Source organism: Pezoporus wallicus, unplaced genomic scaffold (assembly GCF_028554395.1).
Source record: "Pezoporus wallicus isolate ANWC-B61680 ecotype Strahan unplaced genomic scaffold, APGP_CSIRO_Pwel_v1 contig_360, whole genome shotgun sequence".
NCBI lineage: Eukaryota > Metazoa > Chordata > Aves > Psittaciformes > Psittacidae > Pezoporus > Pezoporus wallicus.
In genome coordinates this window covers 3149780-3173284 of record NW_026640059.1, presented here as the reverse complement: position 1 = coordinate 3173284, position 23505 = coordinate 3149780, and the positions used below count along the sequence as shown (strand labels likewise).

General features: G+C 40.6%; 1 protein-coding gene across 9 annotated transcripts in view; it reads left to right on the top strand.

Moving 5' to 3' along the window:
- DOCK10 (dedicator of cytokinesis 10) overlaps positions 1-23505 on the top strand; it is a 161068-nt gene that overhangs the window by 54358 nt on the left and 83205 nt on the right. For all 9 annotated transcript variants that reach the window (XM_057417153.1, XM_057417156.1, XM_057417157.1 and 6 more), the window contains exons 2-3: positions 9136-9255; positions 16892-16981. In XM_057417153.1, the coding sequence (XP_057273136.1) occupies positions 9136-9255; positions 16892-16981 (210 nt within the window). The remainder of the gene's footprint in view (positions 1-9135; positions 9256-16891; positions 16982-23505) is intronic.

The window sequence follows — 23505 nt, the reverse complement described above, 5'->3', positions numbered from 1 at the left end:
CAGTGGCTTCTGAAGTGATTGAGCCCCTTTCAAAACAGCTGTTTGCTCAATCTCCAGGTCTAGTACTTCATACATCTAGATTTTTAGTATTTAAGTGAGAATGGGCAATGTAGTTTGTTCACACACTTGCATTGCAACATCATCAGACTTACAACAGTAATCAAAGTCTTTAACATCATGATCTAATTATCAGACATTGGAGTTTTCCCTTTGGTCCCAAACAAAAAAGGGTCCTATTTACTCTAAAAGCAAAGTCAACTAAAGGAAACCTTTGTTTTCAAAGTGAATAAAAACATTTTAAAAGACAATTCTGTGCTCTGCACAGTGTCATGTAAAATACACCACTGTTTTAGCAGCAGGTTTGTGCTAGATGAGCCTGGTGGAAGAGCAGGTGAGCTAGGAGCACCTGGGGTATATTCCCTTTCATCCTTCCCCTGAACCTGCACACAGATGACTGGATAGGTGGCTCCATTACCCCTATTCATCCAGTGTGTATCTTTTCTTTAATGTAGGTTATCCTTAGACTATAATGACTCTATTTATATGAAGTTACATAAATGTATGTGTGTGTATATACAGACTGAGTCAGAGTGCTGTTTACATAAACTTTGTACTGGAAGCTTAAAAATTTGGTCAAATCCACTACATACAGGTTGCAGGATAGTTTTGTTAATGTTCCTGTTTGTGACCATTAATCTGCCCACCTGACACCATGCTAGAAAAAGCGAACCTGAAGCAGAGAGTTTTTACAGAACAGTTGAACTGGAGTCATTCCAGCATCCCCTTTCTGGTGCCCAGGGCGGGACAATGCACTTCTCCTTCCCTGAGGTGAAGTAATCACTAACGAGGCAAGTAGTGGGGTGGAGTGTTCCTTCTCTGGTTCAGCAGATCCTTTGCTCCCATCCCTTCTATCCAGTCCCCTTCTAACATATCCTACCTGGCTGTTTAGATATCTGTATGAAGATGAGTGAATAACATCTTTGGCTTTTGCTTGCTTGCTTGCTTTATGAATAAATTCAGCATTGTATCCCTAAAGGAAACCTTTTGTTGCTATAACTGTGCTTCGTTTTTTTCGTGGCTAAGGTCATGTAAGGGGATTGAAGCGGCAGAATGTTACCAGGTTAGAGATCTGTGTAAATTAAACTTAAAAAACAACTAACCCTTAAGATATGTTACAAGGGTTTCTTGTTTTTCCCCTGAAGTGACCTATGGGCAAATATTTAGTCTGGGCTTCAGATGTACTAACTATTTAGAATCTGTTGGTTTTGACATTTTGAAAAGCCAATACATGAAATTTAATTAGAAAACTTAGTAGTTTCTTTAGAGGCCTTGTTGTCAGTGGCATGATAATGCTGATTTTAGTAATTTTCTGATTAAATGAAATTTATCTACTTCCTAAACCAGGTTTCTAGCTACTGCATAAGCACGGAGGACAAGTAAGCTGTTTTCTTACTACCTTGAATATTTTGCAGGCTATATTGGTAGTTTTATCTAATGTCTAGAATGGCAAATGCTACTCACTGAAGATGCCTGTGCATATACCGTCCAGATTCAGAAAGCACCACAGCAAGGCTACAGTGCCAGGTGTAATTGTGGCTGAAAAACAGAATTCAGGAAATACTTATGGCTAAGTTGAGAATAGCACAAAGCATCCCCAGTCTCCCCCAGCATGGATGCTTTGCTGAACCAACAGTCCTGTGTGGCTTGCATAATTGAACTGTGAGTGAGATAGTTTTGTGAGGCCTAGTGCTTTCAGAATTCGTAATGAAAGCAACGAGAAATTCTAACTTGAGAAACAAAAGGTAACAGAAAGAGTAGGTTGCTCTCAGTTGCCTGAGAACAGGTCCCTGTGGTTTATGTAGTCTTAACCATGGCTGCTGATCGGTTGGCTTGCTGAATGAAAATGATCTGAGTTAGCTCATCCAGATGAGAGGTGTTTCCATTTTTCAGCTATTTAACACACTGAATTACCTCACAGTAACTGCTAAAGCTGTCAAATATGCAAAGTAGACCTTTATAGATTTTGAACCAGAAAACAATGGCAATTTCCAATGTAAGAAATTGGGATTCATCCCATCCCAGTGTTGGTACAGAGTAAGTCTCATTTAGTAAAACTCATTTCTGAGTCAGTAGGAATTTGGGGGTTTGAATCTTGTTGTAATTCTTCGCAAATTTCTCTGTACCAGAATCTTGTGGGAACTGGCAAACCCCTTAATGAAATTTATTGGTATGTTGGCTTCACCACTGACACTGAAGAGTGTATCAGTTGTGCTGCGCAGCCTGAAATACTGGCTGAATTCTTTCCAAGTGCAAGTCTCCAAGGTTTACTGAAAGACATGGCAAATTAAACATTTTGGACCAGACAAGTGGATGTCTTTTAGGGTGGAAAAGTTGTCACAGAAAATTTTCTTTGTACCACTAATTTTAATAAGTTTGTTGACTGTGGGTCAGACACTGAGCCAAATATAGCCTCTGTAACATCGCCAGAGTTTGTTGACTGTGAATAGATGCATGCCAGGTCAAGCAGTTGTAAAAATGGTGAGGTCTAAAATAAAAGGAAGAACCATCTGCCTGCTGTTTTTGGCTGTGTTTCCCTGTTCTTTCCCGAAATACCTTCTGCAGAGCCTGAATTTCCTCCCCTATGCTTGAAATGAAAATCTTACTTTCCTTTCAGAAAATCTCTAAGATAACATGGAGTGTGTTGGGAGCAGAGAGAGGGCAGGACTGTGGGGTGAGAGCATTGTGGGTTGATGAGACCTCTCACTCTCAGCTTAGCGGCTTGCAGGTGTTGCAGACTCCATAATCCCCCCATGGCTGCACTGCCTTTACTCACTGGGAACAGATGCTGCCATGGGACTCACTGCTGGGAGCCCTCTGGGTCATCTGGCTGCTCACCCATGATCTTAGCTGGTAGGGGAAAAAGGTTTACCCAATGCAGACACCCTTTCCATGGAAATCACCCTAGGTATCAGACTGCTGTACTGCCTGATGGTGAATAGTGACATGCATTGGTCCTACAAAAAGCAAAAGTTTCGGTGACTCCATAAAATGGAATGGTTTTCTGGCCTCAGCTTCATCTCCTTGAATATTCAGGCAGCGGTGGCTAGCGTGTCTCAGAGCTGTGGGGCAGTCTCTATCGCAGGCACGCCTAAAGGCAGGCTTAAATTCAGCCTTTACACTACACCTCCTCCAAAAGTCAGGGGGTCCTGACTGTTATTTAGCTTCAGTTTGGACAGGCTTGGCAAAGATGTACTTAACTTCAATTGGCCCACCCTGGTGGAATAATATTAACTACATTTATTAACAATATAAAAAAAATCTAAAGGCATGTATTATGTTAGAGACAGTATTTACCTGGGGAAAGGAAAGGAAGAGCAAGAAGTGTGAGAAGCACTTCACATTGATGTCATCCCAGAAAGTAATTTAATTTGCTGTTGTGAGTTCTAATAAGATTGGACTTGGTTAAGGGTATCATTGAGAAGTCTATAAAAAAATGAAGGAAGGCAACACTGTTATTTCAGTAAGTGGCCCTTTCTCTTCTAAGTCTCCCTATTTCGGTATTTCAGATGCACACTAGAATGAATTACAATTTTAGACAAGCCAGAGCTTGGGTGAAATACAAAATCAGAATGCTGCTTGATCCTGACCAACTTGGCCACCACAGTTCTTTTGACTCTTTTTCATAAACATGTGGTGGATCCTCAAGTCATGAAGATACATTAGTCCAGGTAACTGAAGCCCATCAGTTTAAATTGTTTCTGTGCATCTGTTTCTTGAATTTTCTTCTTCCTGGCGTGGGGAAGAGAAGAAATTAGTTTAAACATCTGTATTAAATTCAGTGGATTTTAGATACTCAGGATTCGGTGTCTGGGAATCATACATCATTAAAGCATTAGAAAATCATAGCATTTGGTCTAGCTTATTTTTAGAACGGAGAAGTGCTTGGGTTGACTATCCAAAGATTATTGGTGTCAGTTACATCATTTCCTTCTTTAGTGAGTGTTTACAGAATTACAGCTTCAGGAGGAGGATATGTAAGTCATTTTATCCTATAATTATGAAGAGAAGATGGGTACTAGCATCAGTGCACAATGTCTGTGTGCCTGGAGGCAAGACAGGTACCGTATCCGTTTCTGTAAAATCATTTACGTGGATATTTTTGGTGATTATTACTGGGAAAAATGATGCTGTTGTACCTAGAACAGATTGCCATCAGGCACTCAAACTGTATGTCACTGGTGGAATCTGGGCTGTTTTGCTCAGAAATTAAGTGATTATCCCTCTGTGGTGTTGTCTCTCACGTTCGTTGAAGATCTCCTCACAACTCAGTCTGGAAAACCTGGCTCAACAACACACAGGTGTTCGCTCCACAACGCTGTCAGGGTGTGAAGTAAATGGTACTGCTGTGATTGTTGTGGCAGGTGAGGACTCAGAGAGTGCCTTTTTACTAGATGCATTCACAACCATTTCAGTACAACTAAACATAATTCATTACTCACTTGAGATAGAGAATATAAAAAGCATTATGAAAATCCAAGCCAGCAAAATTCGATCTTGGCACAGATTGCTAGGTTGGTCTGTTTCCAAAAAGAACAGACAAGTTAAATTGAGAAGAGGCAGCACTATGGTTATTAAATTAGCTTTAAATCAGCCCTACTCATTTACAAATCTCTGCTTAGTCCTAGCAGGGAGAAATTCACTAATCCCAGCATTGCTGCTTCTGTCTGCCTGTGCTGAGAAAACTGAGCAATCATTTGCCTTCTAGAGATAAACTGCTAGCTAAACCAGCTGCCACTTCCCATCACTAATGCGATACTAAGTGTTGCAGTGCTAAGCAAAGAACCGTCTCCACAAAGGATGGAGTTGGTGTCCATACTGTATAGACTTAAGGTTTGTGAGAACATGCAGAATTGATAAAGAGAGGAATCACGTTTGTGCTATTGGCACGCTTGATGTTGGCAGGGAATGGACTAGATTATCTCTGCAGTTGGTGCATGGAGAATGGGCTATTACTTGCATCTCTTTTTTATGGGAGTTTTATGGGAGTTGGCATAAGACAGTACTGCATTCTATACAGGATTTTGCTGTGATGTCATTACCTCTATAGAAAAATATTGAAGTGCTTCACTGAAAAGTTTTGCAGTGATTTTGTAATGTCACATCTACTTACATTTAGTTACATTTCAGATGTGTCAGCTTTCTCATAAGTCATCTCTCTTAACATCTGTTAAAATGTTTCCATCAGATCATGCCCTTTGCAGCACTGAGAGCAAGAGAATGAGTGCTGTGGGAACAGTGATGTTCATACGCTCACTGTGTTTCTCTGCTTCAGGGTTTTCTTGAGTTGCATTCTTGACTCATGTGAATGACCTTGCAGCTGTCAAGGAGAAGTTTTCCCCTGGAGTGTTTCAGACAGCTATCAGGAGCAGCTTTCTGAGTGCTGCCAGTTTCTGAAAAGAGAGGCCAATGTGACATAGCTTACCCTGCCTCCACCTGCATCAGAACATCTGTGCGGTGTTAACTTTGAAGATTTAGCTGCGCTCAGCCCAACCTCATAGGGATTTCCAAGGGGAAGAAGGAATACTGCTTCCTTCTGCCAGCCCAGCAAAAAAGGTACTTTCTCTTGGTATAGAGAACCTGAAAATGCCACACATTCCTATGGAATTTCCCCATATTTCAAGAGAAGTCCCAAGATCTGTGGGGTTCCCCAGCTCTTTCTTAGTCTAGGACTTGAATAGGAAGATGGCTACTTATGTAATGTGCTTACTTTATGGTTTTTTTTCAGAAGATTTTGAAAGCTAACATTCATGACCTTTCCAAGGAGCATCTGACCTACATTAACATTGTGTTGACACATGTCTGGTTTTGAAGAGTGGACATTTATGGTTTCCGTGGTATATCTGAGTTACTAAAAGTTGAGATTGTTGCAAAACCTAACAGTATCTGCTTTAGGAAGGGAGGATTCTTAGATTAGTCAATGACACAAGCTTTCTGCAGAAAACATACATGTTTTAGTGAAACCACTACACAGGAGAGATGCTGGCATAAAACTCTTGTACCTCATAAATGTCAATGCATGTATCACAGTATGCTAGAGATTGGAAGGGACCTCGAAAGATCATCTAGTCCAATCCCCCTGCCGGAGCAGGAACACCTAGATAATGTTACACAGGAATGTGTCCAGGCGGGTTTTGAATGTCTCCATGGAAGGAGACTCCACAACCTCCCTGGGCAGCCTGTTCCAGTGTTCCGTCACCCTCACTGAGAAGAAGTTTCTTCTCAAGTTTAAGTGGAACCTCTTGTGTTCCAGTTTGTACCCATGTATTTTTTTTTTCACTTTTACTTTGAGTTTTCTTGTAAGCGGTTGCTATAAAGTTTCCCGCTGAAGGTAACAGTTGCACTACTACAGAGTTCGCTGTCTGCCAGAATTTGAGTGAACTTTGTTCAGACCTGGGCATCATTGCCAAAATCTGAGGTACATCAGAGATGGTATACTCAGTGTGCACTGGTGTTTTCATGTTTTAACTCCTTGAAACTTACGTCTATATAGGATTATTTAATAACTAGGTACAATGGCAGATTTAATGAAGGAGAATCTGAAACTCATGGGTAAAGCATGGTGGGGTCACTCAACGTGATTTGAAAGGAAACAAAAGTGAGCTGTGCACCGTGAGATGGTTGGATGAGCCCATACGTTCCTGTGAGGAACCGTTGTCAGTAAATGGAAGACTGGAACCTCCCTGAAGAATACAACTGCTACTCAACCCAAGTGTTTGTTGAGCAGGACTGGATATTAATGTGTCAACTGGTACTGGCCAGGGCCAAGTTCCAACTTAGAGCAGTCTAAAGTGACATGACTGGTTTAATATGAAGTCTCATGTATCCTAGCAGGGTGCCTTGTCTTACCTGAACATCGCATACTGGTATACAGTCCTGTCACAGAATCTAAATTAAACTTTAAAGGTGTTTCTTCCCAGGCTGCCCAAAGAAGCTGTGGCTGCTCCATCCCTAGAAGTGTTCAAGGCCAGGTTGGATGGGGCTTTGAGCAACACGGTCTAGTGGAAGGTGTCTCTGCCCGTGGCAGGGGTTGGAACTGGATGAGCTTTAAGATCTTTTCCAACCAAAACCATTCTGTGATTTGGGCCTTTTGTATTTTACAGTGGTCTTCTAGATAAGTTCTTTTTTTCTGTAAACAATTCCAACTTTTAGTTCTAATTCAGTCTCCCTTTCATAACTGTAAGGCAAGGCAGACAACTAGCCCTGTACACCTCCACATTCATTTAGGAAGGAATTTAACACAGCATCTGTGTTACAATCCTTTTTTATTTTATTCATGCAGAAAAACCTTTTAGTTGTTTCCTGGGAGTTGGTAGATGCAATGTATTTAGGTAGGTTAAGTATTGTTTCTCTTTCCCTCCAACCCCTCGCATACCACAGCAACATTCATGAACAAGTTTCCTTGAGAAGGAGCTTTCAAAAAAGTTTCATTTATTACTCCTCTGTGTTGATCTTGTCTATATTTTACAAGTCTTTAATGTCTCATCATCAGTAGATAGTGCTCTTGGCCTGTGAGTACTAAATACTAATGATTTTTAGAAGTTTATTAACTGTTAAGCTGGCAAACAGGATTAAGAGAGTTAATAGACTGAGAAGAGAGTTAATAGACTGACTGTTGGAGGAACAGCTCCAACTTCTTAAATTGCATCTCCATCCTTGGAGGTTTTCAAGATTTATCTGGACTAGTTCCCAAGCAGCCTGATCCAGCTTGCTTTACTTTGAGCAGGGGCTTGGAGTAGAAAACCTGTGGAGGTCTTGTGTTACTCTGTGATCCTATCATGAGCTATTCGGCAATTGAATAACTTTCTAGGAACATGAGTATCCCAGTGTTTTAACCTATTTTGTGTGGCTGTGTTACTGATAATTAAACTTTTCATAGATACATTTGACACAAAAGGGAATCTTGACCTTAATGTAGAAGAGAAACAGTTCTCACAAAGGGTGGGAGAAATCTTGAGATGACTAATTAATGGAAAAACCAAGAACTCTCTAGAATTAAGTCAGAAGAGGGAGAGACTTGCGTATTTGGACTGTTATATGTATAAAGGACTATATGTGAATTATATATATATATATATATATACACACATAATCAAATGTGATGGAGAATCATGAAACTATCCATTGCAGAAATTTGTTTTATGGAGATGTGAAAGCTTTCTTTTCCAATACAATGTGGTTTTGGTTTAGAAAGGGGGAGGGAGAAAAACTTTGTATTGTTCTAGCACAATACAAGAACAGTGGGTAATATGCAGCCTACTTAACATCCACTATTGCATCATGACCTGCTTTTTCATCCCTTCTGGCAGTTCTCTTGCCCCTTCACTGAGTTTCTCTGAGTTTGAATTAAGCAGATGTTGTAACTTTAATATGTGACTCTTCATCTGTTTAATGTATTGTCATGTTGGATGGGCTTCTTTTTTTTCTATTTTTGGGCTATATTTTGAGACAGTGTGGCTTTACTTTTGTTTGTCTGTTCCCATGATGGTTTCTTACTTTACTGCTATTTCAGGCAATAATAGTCCTATTACAGTGATAGTAGTCCAGTTTCTTACAAGAGAAACAATAGGGGTGGGTGCCAGATACTTTATTCCAGGAGAGTAACCTTGGATTATTACCAAGTACAACAGTGTGGTGGCACTCACAACCTGCCAGCAATTCAAGAGGTGGGACTGTATAAGACAGTGAAAAAATTAGTAGGTTACTTATTGTAAAATATATTAGCTCAAAGTTATATCTGTGTTCTGTTTGAAATGTGTCCATTTGTCTATTTGACTATATGTATTTAGGGAGGAAAAGAGCGTGTTCCTGAGAATGACAGGTAGGTTAATGTGGTTGTTTTGGTCACTGTAATGAGCTGACAGGTCGCTCTTGAGTTATTATATGGAGAATGACCATTACGGATGGCCCAATTTCCTCATTTCCACTGTTCTTGCATGAGCTCAGCTGCAACAAGTTGGGAAGAATTCATACTTTGGTGTAAAAAAAGGAAAAACGCAGCAGAATGCAGTGTATGAAGGGTGAGGAAGGCAAATTTGAACGTAACAAGATTACTTGATCTTTCTTTTTTTTCCACAGCAGGAAAAACCCAAACTCCTGGAGCCTTTGGATTATGAAGCTGTTATCACAGAGATTGAAAAAAATATTGGGGATAACCAATTTAAGGATCTGATATTGTTCCCCGATGATGACTTTTCAGTAAGTAAAAGGCAAATACATGTTATTTTTTCTTTTAGATTTGTCTGTTCATCTCTTTATTTTATCTTTACTGCTAGAGAGAAAGGCAGAAGTTGCCCAAGAGCTCTCTAACGTGTTTTTTTTAAACATATGTATAATGCTTTACTTCCCTCCTACAAAATTCACTCTTTTTTTTCCTTTATATATTAGTGAATTTACTGTTCAGGAGTTAGATAAAGCTCTGTCCTGGTTTTGGCTAGGGTAGAGTTAGTTTTCTTCCTAGTAACTGGTACAGTGCTGTGTCTTGGATTTAGTATGAGAGTAATGTTGATAACACATGGATGCTTTAGTTGTTGCTTAGTAGCACTTACCCTGATCAAAGACTTTTCAGTTTCATGCTCTGCCAGTGAGGAGGGGCAGCAGAACCCCAAGGAGCAGAGACAGGACACCTGACCCAAACTAGCCAAAGGGGTATTCCATATCACAGCACGTCATGCTTGGGGTAGAAACTGGGGGGAGTTGGCCGGGAGGGACTGGTTGCTGCTCAGGGATGGGCTGGATATTGGTCAGCAGGTTGTAAGGAATTGTATTGTGCATCACTTGTCTTTATGGTGGGTTTTTTTCCTCTCTCTTTTTATTCTCTCCCTTTTCATTATTTTCTTAATTTCCATTATTAAACTGGGGAGTGAGGAAGTGGCTGCATGGTACTTTATTGTTGGCTGGAGTTAAATCACGACAGTCCTTTTGGGTGCCCAGTGTCAGTGGGCTGAGAGAACAGCAGATCTGTTGTTAGAATGCATTAGAACAAATTTGTTATAAGTATTCATTATATTAGTTTAATAGTCATGGGTCATGGTGCTGATTTTATTGCTCTCAAATTTGGTGTTCTTATTCTTAAAGTTGCACCTTGCAGTGCATGTTCCCTGTTGTGCTGTTTATCACCCATGGGAACTTGAAGCCCTGGTTGTTCTCAAATATATTTCAGGAACTCAGAAAACATGTTATTCCATAATGTATACTAGTCTGTTTGCTCAGCATAGTGGTAGTTTGACCAGTGCTGGAACCTCTCCTTTCTGTTACAATCTAATTTAATCATGCTTCCGTAACTTGCATCCAGTCTTTCTGATCTATTCTGTTTAATGTATTTGGCCACTAGAATAAGACAGCCCATGATTCCCTGCCTTCTGCTCAAAGTCAGACTTCTTAGACAGTGGCTGTGATATTTCCAAGCTGTGCTGTTGCTGATGTTAGATTGCACAAGAAAGATAAATCCAAGTGTAATTGATCTTTGTTTGGTTTTGGGATTGTCTTAAATTCTTCTCCAGTGATGTTTGAGACCTGGCATCCTGAGTGATGGGGTGTGCAGGGTCCCCAGTGCCAAGGCAGGCTCCCATGGTGGGATGTTGACAAGCAATGGATACCGGATCCTGCAGCTGTGGAGCTGCCTGACCTCATCCTGGGTTCCCTGTTGTTTGTCCTGGCCATCTGCAAAGAACCTGAGAACCTGGAAGTCCAGGGCAGCCCTCCCTGCAGCAGTGATGGGCAGCTCAGGAGGGCAGGAGCTGCCTGGTCAGGCTGCCAGGCACAGTAAACTGGCTGATTGCCTGTATCTTCAAAACTGCAACTTCTTCAAAATCAACCCATCTTTTAAAGGATTTAGATTTTGATGAATAGATATTCTCTAATGGAAACACATTTCAATTTGTGACCAACTGTAACTGCTGTGTGAGGGCCCTTCCCATTAGCTCATGGCACTGCTACTGTCCTGTGGGGCTGGCTTAATCTAATTTGCTGCTTTATTTTACTAAATGGCTCTATTTCCTTGGTGGCATTAACTGAGTTAATGTGCTCATGGGACTGAGAGAAGACTAAACAGAATAAATTTCCTTATCATTGTTAATTCTTTTATCCATTTTACACATTTGTAAATTTATGAAATTGAAATTTAGCATTATAAAGCTGGCTAGACATACTGTGTGCTGTCACAAGGCCCTTGAGCCCCTTGATTTAAAATAACTGAACTCAAGTCAGTGGCGCAAGTTGTCTCAGTGAAAGAAGAATCATGTCCTACTGCTCGAGAAGTCTGTCTGTCAAACCATATTTTCATATTCTTACTTTCATTTCATTTTGAGCAGCTGTTGGCTGGCTTTTAGTGGCTACTTCTATTGTTTCCTCTGTGTTGGGCTTTGCAGCTGCTCTGCATAATATGTTTAAATTAAAAAAAGAAAAAAAAGAAAAGAAATACATTAAGGCAGATGAGAGGAGTACTTGCATTGCAGAAGTAGCCAGTACTCACAGAAGGGCAGAGGCAGCGGTAGGTAGGGTCCATATCCTTGCAATAAACCTGTCTCTTTTCTTTGTTACGTTCTCTTGAAGTCAGCTGCAGTAACAAGAGCCTATGCTACCATATAGGACTGCAGAGCTTTCATAGCAGACAGGTTTTTCAGCTCCAGCTATTTATAGCCATGCTCCTTCCTGCTGAAATATCACCTGTGCACAAAAGTTTGGGTCAGCCATTTGAGTAGAATAAGATCCACCTTTGACTGAATTAGGAGGTGCTCAGCCTGGCTCTGAGTGTTATTTAATGTGATAATGCCTCAGGAAATGGTGGACATTACTGTTTAACTCCTAATGATTACAGTTACTTCAGACTTTGTGACTCAGTGTTGATGCAGCCTCAGTTTGGACCTGTGTGTTAGTACATCCTATGAGCAAAAGCCTCTTTGGAATGAAAACCCAGCAAAACAATCATCTGAAGCAGAGAGCATAAGAGAAAATTCTGCTTTTAATAATGATTTCCCATTTCTGGATCTGTAGTATTCACCACATGCGTCAGATACAGGTCAGTTAGCCTCATAGCTGCTGTGCTGTCTGGTCTTCTGTTTCAGCCCAGAATTGCTTTCTCTGAATGTCATTCAAAGAGAATGCAGTTATTCTCACAAGATTGTTCTTGATAATTTCCAACATCTTATGAGAAGTCTATGAAACAGCAAAGAATTCTCAGTGTCAGTCTAAACCTGATAAGACTGTATTCTTCCCTTTCCCTGCATTTCAACAGAAGAATACAAAATCTGTACATACAAAGATGCATTCTCTGGTTTTACTCCAGCTGGAGAAAAGATGCTTCACTTTTTTGTAACTGTGATTAATAATCGTTTTTTAAAGAAAAAAAACCAAACCTGTGTAATTGTATAAATGTGGCTGAATGCCTGAGTTGAACCTGCAATAGAAATGATAATGCATTGCATTTAGGATAGCTATCAGATGGCAAAGCTTTTGCGTAATGTAAAATCTGTTGAAGTTCAGTCTGACATGCTCCTGGCTCTTCTGGGCTTTTGAAAGCCCACCCAGGTGCCCTCCAAGTGTCATAGAGGTCTTAGAAGAGGGGCTGAATCATACAGTGCTGATACTCTCCATCACTACAGGTTTAGTGCTTACAGGCCTTTTTTTTTAGCTCTGAACAAGCCAGAATCTGCCTTTCAGGTTGTGAAACCTCTGTGATCTAGATGTTGTACAGAGACAAAAGTTGTTCATTTGGATACAGAAGTTCACAGCAGAAACAGATGAATCTTTAAGGGGAGAGGGTAAAAGTGGGCAACAACACTGCCTCTTCACATGAAACAGAGCATGTGTGCCAATAGGAGCAGCTCAAGGTGCATGACTTAGAGCCTCCTTGGAAATAACCCTGTAAATCTGACTTATTTCTAAGATCAGAAGAGTTACAGTAGTGAGGTCATGGGTTATTTTCTATAGCACATGACTTGTCTCCCACTTTCCTATGTGATAGGCTGTGTCTGCTCATCCTTAGAGGAGCAGAAATGGAGTCCGTTGTTCTCGGGACTAATGGGATACGGGTATGCTTGAAGTGCAAGTTCACATTGGCTGTCAGGAGCAGGAAAGCGAGAGGTATTTAAATAGGCTATTTAAATAGGGAACTAATGCAGCAAAGCAAACAGTGCATGGGTAAAGCATAGCTTCTCACACTGAATGTGATTCAGTGAATAATGAGGCAAAATCTATTCTGTCAGTGTGCTCTGTGCTTGTTTTCCTTTCCCTTTGCCTCAACACACGTACCCCCTCAGTGAGGTCTGTGCTGGGACAGGCAACAGAGCCACGTATAGTGACAGCATTTGCACGGTAGTATTTATACAGCAAAGGTGCTATACAAGCTTATCCTGCTTTTTCATTAGATGGACTAACTCATTATAATTTTTGGTAATGTTAAGTAAATCTGTTTACTTGGATAAAAATGGGGCTGTGCAGCTTTTCTTTAGAGCGACTGAATCTAAGCATTAACATACAGGAACATTTCTGCCTGTGTGCGGTTAGCTCTCTCAGAAGGGCTGCCTTTTCAGGAAGTAAATATAATCATTTTTGATGCATCTGTCTAAAGACTTAACCGCTGGTAATATGCTTTCAGACTAAAACTTAGAACAGATTTAGAGTGAAAATATTTGAAATGGCTAACGGAGTTTGAACTCCATTTTCAAATGCTGAACTCGCCATGTCAGTGGGAAGCAGACACTCCTAAATACGTTATTCATAATAAAGTTATTCCTAATAACTGATAAGGATCAATATTAACTTTTGGCCTTCACTGTCAGAAGTGAATATAGCAAGAGAAGGTGCTTAATTAAATTGCACCTTATAACTAATGGAACACCTGGGGCCAATAGCTTATGCAAATGAGACAGCCTGGCTGAATGCCCCAAATCATTGTTGATACAGGATACATGTATAAAATAGATTAAGAAATAATTCAGAAGAATTATGAAATTTAATGTTTTAACATGATACCTGCATTGTTCAATTATCACAGGTTGCATGCACAAATAAGAAGATAGCTGGCCTCTGATGAACAGACAATTGCTACGATTACCGGAACAGTAGAATTCTAATTATGCTTCATTCAAAGCACACTTATAAATGCTGAGTTCTGTAAATAAAACCCTTTTTTTTTTTTTTGACCCTTTCAGAAACACTTCATCTGGTGTTGAAATTCACTCCTTTTCTGAAGTAAGAAGGTTTTGCTGAATATGTTCTATGTCTGATCAGCCTGTAAGAGCATTTAACTTTGGAAGTAATCAATCAGTTATAAACAGGAAGTGTTTTTGTGGCAAAGCTTTTGCAGCTAAGTGGTTGAACATAATTAATTCTGAGAAGGGAAGTGCTTTGTAGTTTTTAAAAAGGGGTTTAAATATAACAATACACAAAATTTTCCACCTCCCAATTCTTATGTAAATAAACCTGTGATATTGTTTGGCAAAGTCTGCAAACACAACATGCCCAATCTGTCCGTTTTGTTTCTTTCAACTGCAGTCTTGTTGAGAAGAAAAGGGGGGAAGCATACGAGAAGTGCAACAGTGAGCTTGAGTTACATGTCCTGTTCAGCTACAGTCTCTATAACAAGTTGTGTAAGGGAAGCGGAGGCACAATGACCCTATTAAAGCAAATGTTACCTGTTTTGGTCAGTGTGTTGATACTGTTTAACAAGAGGTGTTGTATTAGGTAAAAATAGTTGACTTACTATATGTCTCAACTAAAAAAAAATACTGAACATTATCTTCTGCGTAATACATGGACCAGACAAGTTTTGTTATGGGCAAATGAAAGAGCTTGGTGGTCTCTCTGCAGCTTAGTCACCAACCCGACAGGGTCAAAGTGAGGTACAGAATGCATTGCACATCTCTTCCCTTGTGGTCTCCCACTCTGCTTTAGTCTGGAAACAGCAGCTGATCTTCAGTGGTGGTGATATCATGGAAGGACAGGGTAGGTGTTTTGTGGCTGCTACTGCTGGTGCAGAAGAACTCCATATGATGGACCTCAGGGCATCCGTGCATTTTTAGCTGTGTTCAGGGATTAAGTCATCTTGGGATCACGTAATAAAAGGGACGTAAAATGTCACTTATGCGTGAAGTAAAAGTAATGAAGCACATTTCAGAGACTGTGGGTACTGCTGGAAACTCCCTAAACAACCAAGGATTCAGACGTCTTCACTGTTACTAAATGTGGTCTGAAAATTCATACTTCTCCATCTGCTGTCTCTTTTACTCATAGACTAAATGACTGTGTAAATCCCCAGTGCATGCAGGCTTTGGTGATACAGCTGGGTAGAGATCAGGAACCTGCATTTAGGAAACTGCACTTAGTTTTCCAGAGCAGCAGGGGGGTTTTCACTTTTTGGTGTCTAAAAGGCACCACCATTATTATCTGTGGGAGCCAAATCATGTTGCATCTTGAGCTATCCAGATGCAACAGAAAAGTTTGGGAAATCCCATGACCCTTACATCTGCCTGAGTGATACGTGCCTTTCTGACTTAATTACTTATATGGAAAATGTTGGTCTGTGTAAGCTGTAAGGAAAAATGCAGTGTGTAATATCCATGCAGTCAATAATAGTCACATAGAGTCTGGGTGCTTCAATTTGTAGAGAAAAAGCATCACCTTTTAGTCTGAGACTAGGGACTGGAAAGAGGTCCTCCAGGGGCACAGAAGATAATTGTAGGCTGCTTCATGACATTAGTAAGTAATTGTTCTTCATACTAAACAAGTCATATGTCCTTCACACTCCAGAAATTGTGTCCCTTTCTGTAACGGAAGAGAAAATATGTGTGGGAGATCAGATTTGTCTTTGTTTCAGTCGTTTGTTGTCTTGAGTGATGGAGTTACTCCATTATAACTATAATGGAGTTACTCTATTATAACTAAGAGCGTAATCTGGACTGCTGGGGTTTGGTTTTGTTTGTTTTCCCCTCTTTTAGCAGAGAAAGTGAGTGGGCCAGATCTGTGGATTAATTCAGTATAACCCAAAGCTTTCTCCTGTGACTTTTGCAAAGTGGCTCCCTTGCCCAACATCAGCATGGAGGCCCTGGGGTCACAGAGGAGCACTGCTGGTAGCCCTGGCCTCTCATTGGCCTGGTGGGAAGCTTGGCTCCTTGTGGAGACCTTCTGGAGATGCACTTCTCTGTGTGGTTTCCTGCTGTGGGGCCCAACAAGCCAGCTCAGTGCTTTCAAAAAACAATGGCTTAGTTCATGCAATGTCTGTTGAGTCTGAAAGGAGGTTGCAGAAAGCATCAGGAGTCCCATGTTGATCCTGCTCTGCTGTCTGCACTCATGGATGGAAGTGCCCCACTGAGAAGCTGTTGCCTGGTTTCACTTGCTTTCTGACCATCAAGCTGTCCTCTGGTAGTCCTTCTGAAGCTTATTTGGAGGACTTGCTTCTCTATTCTCCTTCCAGAAGAGCCAAAGCTTTTAGTACTGTTTCCACATTCCTTGCTGAAAAGGCATGTGGTACAGAAGGGAAGTGGTGGAAGCAAGTAACACTGTTGGGTTTGGCGTGTGTTTCTGGGAGAGGATGCAAGGAAGACTTGATGACTTTTTTATCAGGAACCTCAGAGACTGAAGCAAGTTTGCTTGGAACAACTTTGTTCCCAGAGATCTGTTCAAATACTGCTCTTGTTTGTGATTAATGCTTTAGCTGATAGTATTGAATAGCGTGTGTGGGCAGGAGCTGGGTTGTAGTTGTTGGTATGCATGTGTATTGGCTGCATGACAAATTGAAAAATGCAAGCCATGATAATAAGTTTCTTAACCTTTTATGAGACAAAGCTGCTGTTATGTCATTCTGACTAATTTCTTTTTTTTTTTTTATTGTCAGACAGACACAATTTCACTGGAAATCAGGACTCTGTATCCTTCTGTACCTGAAGATGCAGAACAAAAAGCAGAAAATTTATTTGTTAAAGAGGTAAATACCTAGTCTGTGTAGTCTTTAATGTTAAATAAAATCAAGGGTTTGGGGTTTGCTATGGTTAAAATGAGCATCTTTTTTAATATTATTTCAGTGATTTGAACCAGGTTTGAGTTTTGGGGCCAGAAGGTGGGGGAGGGTTAACAGCATGTCTGCAGGTGCCCATTGTGAGATGTATCTAGAAAAATTGCAAGGAATCGATCTTTCATTCTACTGTTTTCCAGCTGCATTCCCTGTCACTAGTAGTCCACTGATACTAATGTTGGTATTTTTACATGAATGCTAATCACTGGTGACCTGAATATGCTTTGCATTTTGCAAATGCTGATTACTGTCCAAAAAAAAGATAACTATTTGATGCTGGTTTAGACTGTTAGTTATTACAAGGTATGTATCCAAGCTACCTGTATAGCTATCTGAGGAGCAGTTTCACTGAAGGATGCTTAGGGGTTTATATTTATTGTCAGTATTTAGTCTATTCTACCTTCATAGCATAAAGTCGACTGAAGTCCTTCCACAGCAGTTAGACCCCACCAGGAGTGATTAATTGCTCTACCTTTAAAAAAAAAAAACAAACCTATAGCTGTATTGTTTCCATCCCTGATCTGAGATTGTAGAAAACTACTCTTCCTTCTGCCTCAGCAATATTTCAGGTTGTCACTGGTTTTATCACTTGAGAGGACATTGGAGGTGCTGGCTGCACTGTTCAAAGGAATTTACTTTAGATGGCTCCGTGAACCTTCCTCATCTTTCACTACAGATGTAAAGTATAGCTCATTATTTGCATTAACAAAGCAGATTTATGAAAACAAATTTAATTCCAAGCACTTAAAATTAGCCCATCATGTGTGTGTTCTCTGCCTTTTTTGTTTGTTTGTTTGTTTTCCATAGATTGGGGTTTCTCACACCTGACTTTCTTATTTGAATGAGCTATTTCACATGCATTATAACTGCAAGATAATTTTGCAGACAAACACAGGGATTAGAAAATATAAAATCCAAGATTAGGCAAAAATGTATCTGTTGAATGGTATGCAACATGGCATTTTACAGGCTGGCCCTATTTCTCTCCAGCAGGTCTAGAAAGCAATAACAACTTACTGACAGCTTACATTGCCTGAACTTTGCCATCTTTCTTAATCTGACAGTAGGGTTGAAAGATAACATAGCCTGTGGAATTATCTACCTTCCCAGAAGCCTCACTGTCCTTTCAGCACTTTGGGGTCTGCCTTTTATTTTAAGGTTCCACATGTTGCAAGGCTAGCACTGTTCTCATGGCTTTACAGAGAAAGTAGTGGGTCTAAAAATGGAACATAGTGCACAGTGTCTGGGAATCTTTACATCTGAGTCCTCCAAGGGGATGCTAATGACAACCTGGTAAAATACATAATGAGCACATCTATTAGCTTTCTCTGCAATACAAGTGAGCCAAAGGGAGGGGGAGAGTGGAAAAAACAGTACTACAGAATCAAGCCTATGTATGGAAGAGTAGCAGGATAAGACTCTCTTTTAAAATAGTAATACACATGTTTCACTTTGCCACAAGCCAGAAGATGTATATAAAATGAATTAACCTCCAGGAGGAGGATGATTTCTAATCCAAAATTAAGTAAAACTGATCATGGGGTGCTCTGAAGATCTTTGACTGTAGTCCATTCCAGCAATTGCACAAATCTGTACTGACCCAGCAGCAGTCTGTTGTGTTCCAGGCTGGCGTTCAGAACTTCTGGATGGCTGTGCAGGAGTGGAATTTATGACCTTTGCTTCTTTTTTGGAGCTGTGAGAAAGCAAACACTTCACTCAGTGAAAGAATCTTTCTTCAAATATACTATAATTTCATGAGCAATGAAGGCATCTGTTTTCTACCTACTTGACTATCTGTTAATCAACTGGGTGTGTTCTAACCCAGGATCAAATGCCTAATTCCTGATTAGGCTGTTGGGGAAACTATAGAAAGGCAATATACAGCTTCATCTTGCTGAAGCCATTTTGGTATTCCCATCAGTAATGGCTATCTCTGACCTTTAGTGTGTATTACACTATCTCAGTACTTCAGCAAGTTACGACATGAAGACATGGAGCAAATCAGTTAACTACAAAGGAAGGATCTGCTGTTGAAGGTAAAACTAATTGTCTTCATATGGCACAGAGTGAGCACATGGTACTGAATCTATTTCAAGAGCTCAGATCCATGATCATCTGTCTCATCCTTCTGGGCATTTGGTGGTGTTCACATGGCCTTGTCTATAAGGTACTGCAAGGTCCTTTATGAGGGTTGTCAGAAGTCTGTGAGAATGTCTTAAAACCCTATCTTTCTCTTCCAGGGTGTTTGCTTCCTGCTGGTGACAGTAGGAAGGGTTTACTTCCACTTGTAGCTCTTCCGTTGCTGGAGTCCTTGGAGGACCAGCTGGGTTTTGGTTTTGTTTTTTTCCCCCAGCCTTTACCAAAATCCATACTTATGACAGCCTGGGGATTTGATGAGATTCCCGTTGCTCAAGGAATCAAAAAGAGTATTTACAGGCATGCCAGGATGACTTGATTGCCTGTGCACCTGCACCATCAGTTTATGGATGCAAAAGAGCTGACAAGCCACATAAAGAAAGATGAGGCTGATATTGCTGAGGAAAGCTTTCAGTATGGGTAGCATTTGATGCTGTCCACCTGTAGTGGAAGATTTGTGCTGCTTCAGTTCTCTTAACACTGCTTTTAAATTCCTCAGTAACCAAAAAACTTTTACTGTTCGTGATGTTCAGATACTACAGTAATGGATAAGGCAAAATAATTTACTTTAAGATATCCAACCTTCTCCTTTCTGATGAAACTAAGATGAAAATTAAAAGAAAAAATAAAACTCAGGTAACTTGAATAAATAAATATCCCTTTGATAACCAAATATTTTCTGTAGGATGCAAAGAGAATAAATATTTTACATTTCATGAGTGATGAGTATCTGAGTCCCTCTAATAATTTTTACCTATTTATTAGGTATATTCAAATGGCAGTAGTCATTTTAGGATTTTTTCCTTGTGGATTTTTCCACCTTAACTTTTCTTAGACAGGAGGAGCTGGAGTGACTAAATTAGGTTCCAAGAAAAGAGATGTTTCCAGAAACCTATAAAGCCAGAATAGAATTGTCTTTAGTGTTTATTTTTCCCAAGTATTCCTGACTTCCCTGAACACTGTACCTGTACTGTGTTGTTTCCTCCCAGATTCTGCGTTTTCTCAGTTCTCACAGTCTGCTGCATGTATGTATCTCAGTCAGCATTGTCCTCATGGTCCGTAATTTTGGCAAATAGAAACATTCACTCCACCAGAAACAAAATAAAATTCTCCCTTTTAGACAGTGAAAACATTCCTAGTATTACTTTTCCAAAATCTTTATTCCTGGATATGCAGATCAAATGGCAGTCCATGGGATTTTTCCCACATTTCATTCAGAAATAGAAGGGGATAGTTTTGCAAGTCAAAGCTATATGTAGTTTGAGGAACTCTAAGCTGTCAACTGAAACATACTTAATCCCATATTGATTTGCATCAAGTCAGTATTTTCAGAAAGCATGCATGCATATGCACACACATAAATGCTATTTGTGTGTGTACCTATATGAATGAAATTTTAGGTATATATGAAAAAATCTGGGAAGTAAATAAATATAAGCTGTCAAATATCCCTTCTTAAATGAGTTTAAGTCAGGTGATCTCTCAAAAACTGATAGGTGGTACTTGGATATGTTTTGGGGAAGCATGTTTGCAGGGCACAAAGAGGAAGCTTCCCTATTTTATACAGCATAATTGTGGAAAATAAGCCCAGAGGGAACCTCTGAAAACTGTCTCATCCCTCCTTCCTGTGTAGACCAAGTACATCCTGACCTATCCTTTTTGCTTCAGGCATCTGACCCGGTGGCAGTGGCTGCTACAGGAAGGGCTCTTTTGAAGACCTGCAGGGCCTTGGATCAGCTCTCAAGGGCCATCATTGGTGGTCTCATCCATGTTCTAGCAAAGGTGGTAGAGTAAATGTTGCATTCTTAAAATCCAAGTGTACATCATTCTGCCGTGCACTTCTTACTGGTCACTGAGGTAGATTGCCTGCTATGGTACAATTGAGGTCATTTGGAGTTTTTGTTAGTGTTATCAAAGGGCCAACTTGCATAGGCAAAAGTCGACCTGTCTCCTTCAGAAATCTGCTGACAGTCTTGAGCTGTGTTTGAGCACTCTTGTAACTTTAAAAGTCATTGTAGAGCCAATTGCCTGTTTCAAATTACAGACATCTAGACAGCTGTCATCTTAGCAACCTGCTGGAGAAAGCCTGGGAGCAGAGTCCAGTTAGTAATGGCTTGTGTGACCTGATTGTGTCCTGTGTGCAATGTCTGACATATGCCATCATATCAAGTAAGGAAGCCTGAGGTAAACCAGGAATGGAGCATTCTAACAGCACTCTGCACATGCAGCATTGCTAAACCAGTGCAGCGACTCTATATTTGATGTCAGATTGTGGTGTTTTCACTTAGGAAATGACACTTAAGAAATGTCTTCATGGTAAGAACCATGAAGAGGTTGCTGGGGATGAAGCTGTTGAGAGTGAGCTTTCCTGCACCCCAGTGTTGGCTCCTTTTCGTGGGTGTAATTGTAGTTCTTAGAGCAGTAGGGACCATGCTGGGTGAAAAGCAGTACATCAAAATGAAATAACAGTGTAAGAATATTGAAATTTCATTTGATGTGTGATGCAGTTCCATTTTTTCTGCTATAGTGCAGTATTCCTGTGGGCGCCTCTTAACTTCCCTGTGTAGATTTTCTAGGTACAAAAGTTGGAGTTGTCACTTGTATTAAGTTTTTAGAGACCTCACCATTCATTTGGGGGAATTTTTTTGTTTGAGATTTTTCAGGTTGTGCCTACAGGATCTGTAAGTAATTACTAAACGTGACTTTTGTTAATCATAATGTCAAAAGAGCCACAGCCTCCTGTGCAACTACTGAAACTGGTTGTGTGTCCATACAGTTGATTTCTGTGGCTTTTTTATTTAGAGGCTAATCTGCATTGCTCTGACGTATTTTAAAGTCAAATTAAAGTCCTGCCCCTCTACTCTGCTATTGTGAGACCTCACCTGGAGTATTGTGTGCAGTTCTGGTGTCTTCAATATAAAAAGGACATGGAACTGTTGGAACGAGTCCAGAGAAGGGCCACGAGGATGATCAGGAGGCTGGAGCACCTCCCGTATGAAGACAGGCTGAGGAAGTTGGGGCTGTTCAGCCTGGAGAAGAGAAGGCTGCGTGGAGACCTCATAGCAGCCTTCCAGTATCTGAAGGGGGCCTATAGAGATGCTGGGGAGGGACTCTTCATTAGGGACTGTAGTGATAGGACAAGGGGTAACGGGTTAAAACTTAAACAGGGGAAGCTTAGATTAGATATAAGGAGGAAATTCTTTTCTGTTAGGGTGGTGAGGCACTGGAATGGGTTTCCCAGGGAGGTTGTGAATGCTCCATCCCTGGCAGTGTTCAAGACCAGGTTGGACGAGGCCTTGGGTGAGATGGTTTAGTGTGAGGTGTCCCTGCCCATGGCAGGGGGGTTGGAACTAGATGATCTTAAGGTCCTTTACAACCCTAACTATTCTATGATTCTGTGATTCTAAAATAGGAACTTCTGCTGAAAAATGTCACCAAAAAAGTTGCTCATCACAGTGTAGATTTTCCCTACTTCAAGATCTAAGTGCTTCCAGTACTTTAAAGAACTGTAGTGTCGGGATAATGACATGTTATTTAAAAGAGAGTGGGTCTTTTGGTAGCAGAAAATGTAAATTCTCTTTTAAAATGTTTAATGCTTCAAAATAATAGTCTGGTTTAATATTTTTGGTTTGTTACACTGCTGTGTTACTGTATGAGTGAACTGTGGTAATCTGGAAACTGCTTCAAGAGCCCCAAAATGAAAGTCCACACTGCTAGCAGCTATTCATGATGCTGCCATGATTGTTGTGGGTGTAAGGTAGGCCTGAGTGGAAGGGTGAATATGAAGCCAGGGTGATCACACTACCTTCCCAAATCCCCGCATGCTGCTTTTGGTTGTTGCAGCAGAGGTCACAGGAGGAAAGAGAGCTTTGGAAGGCTTTGTGAGCAGTGCCATGCATGTCCCTAGTCATGGAGCAGAGCACTGGGCCATCTCTGCAGCTTCCCCTTCAGTGCTGTGGCCACATCCAACACTGGAAGGTCTTCACTTTCTGTTTCCAAGCTCTTACATGGGCTTGCCTTTCCCAGTTCAGTATCTTCTGTTTTCTACCTCAGAAATAGCCACTCTTCAAGGCTGAGTGGGGAGGCAGGATTGCACGGTGCACACAGTTTCTCTGCAAGAGGCCCAGTTGTTCTAGTAATTACTTTTATCATATGTATGTATATCTGTATTTCCAAAGACAACATACATAACATTATCTTAGAATATAAGCTGGGAGTTGCTTTCAGATGTTTCAAGGTGTTTATTTCAGTTGGTTTCTTTCACTTCCCATTCTCTTTTCTTTCTCCCTTTCCCCACTCCC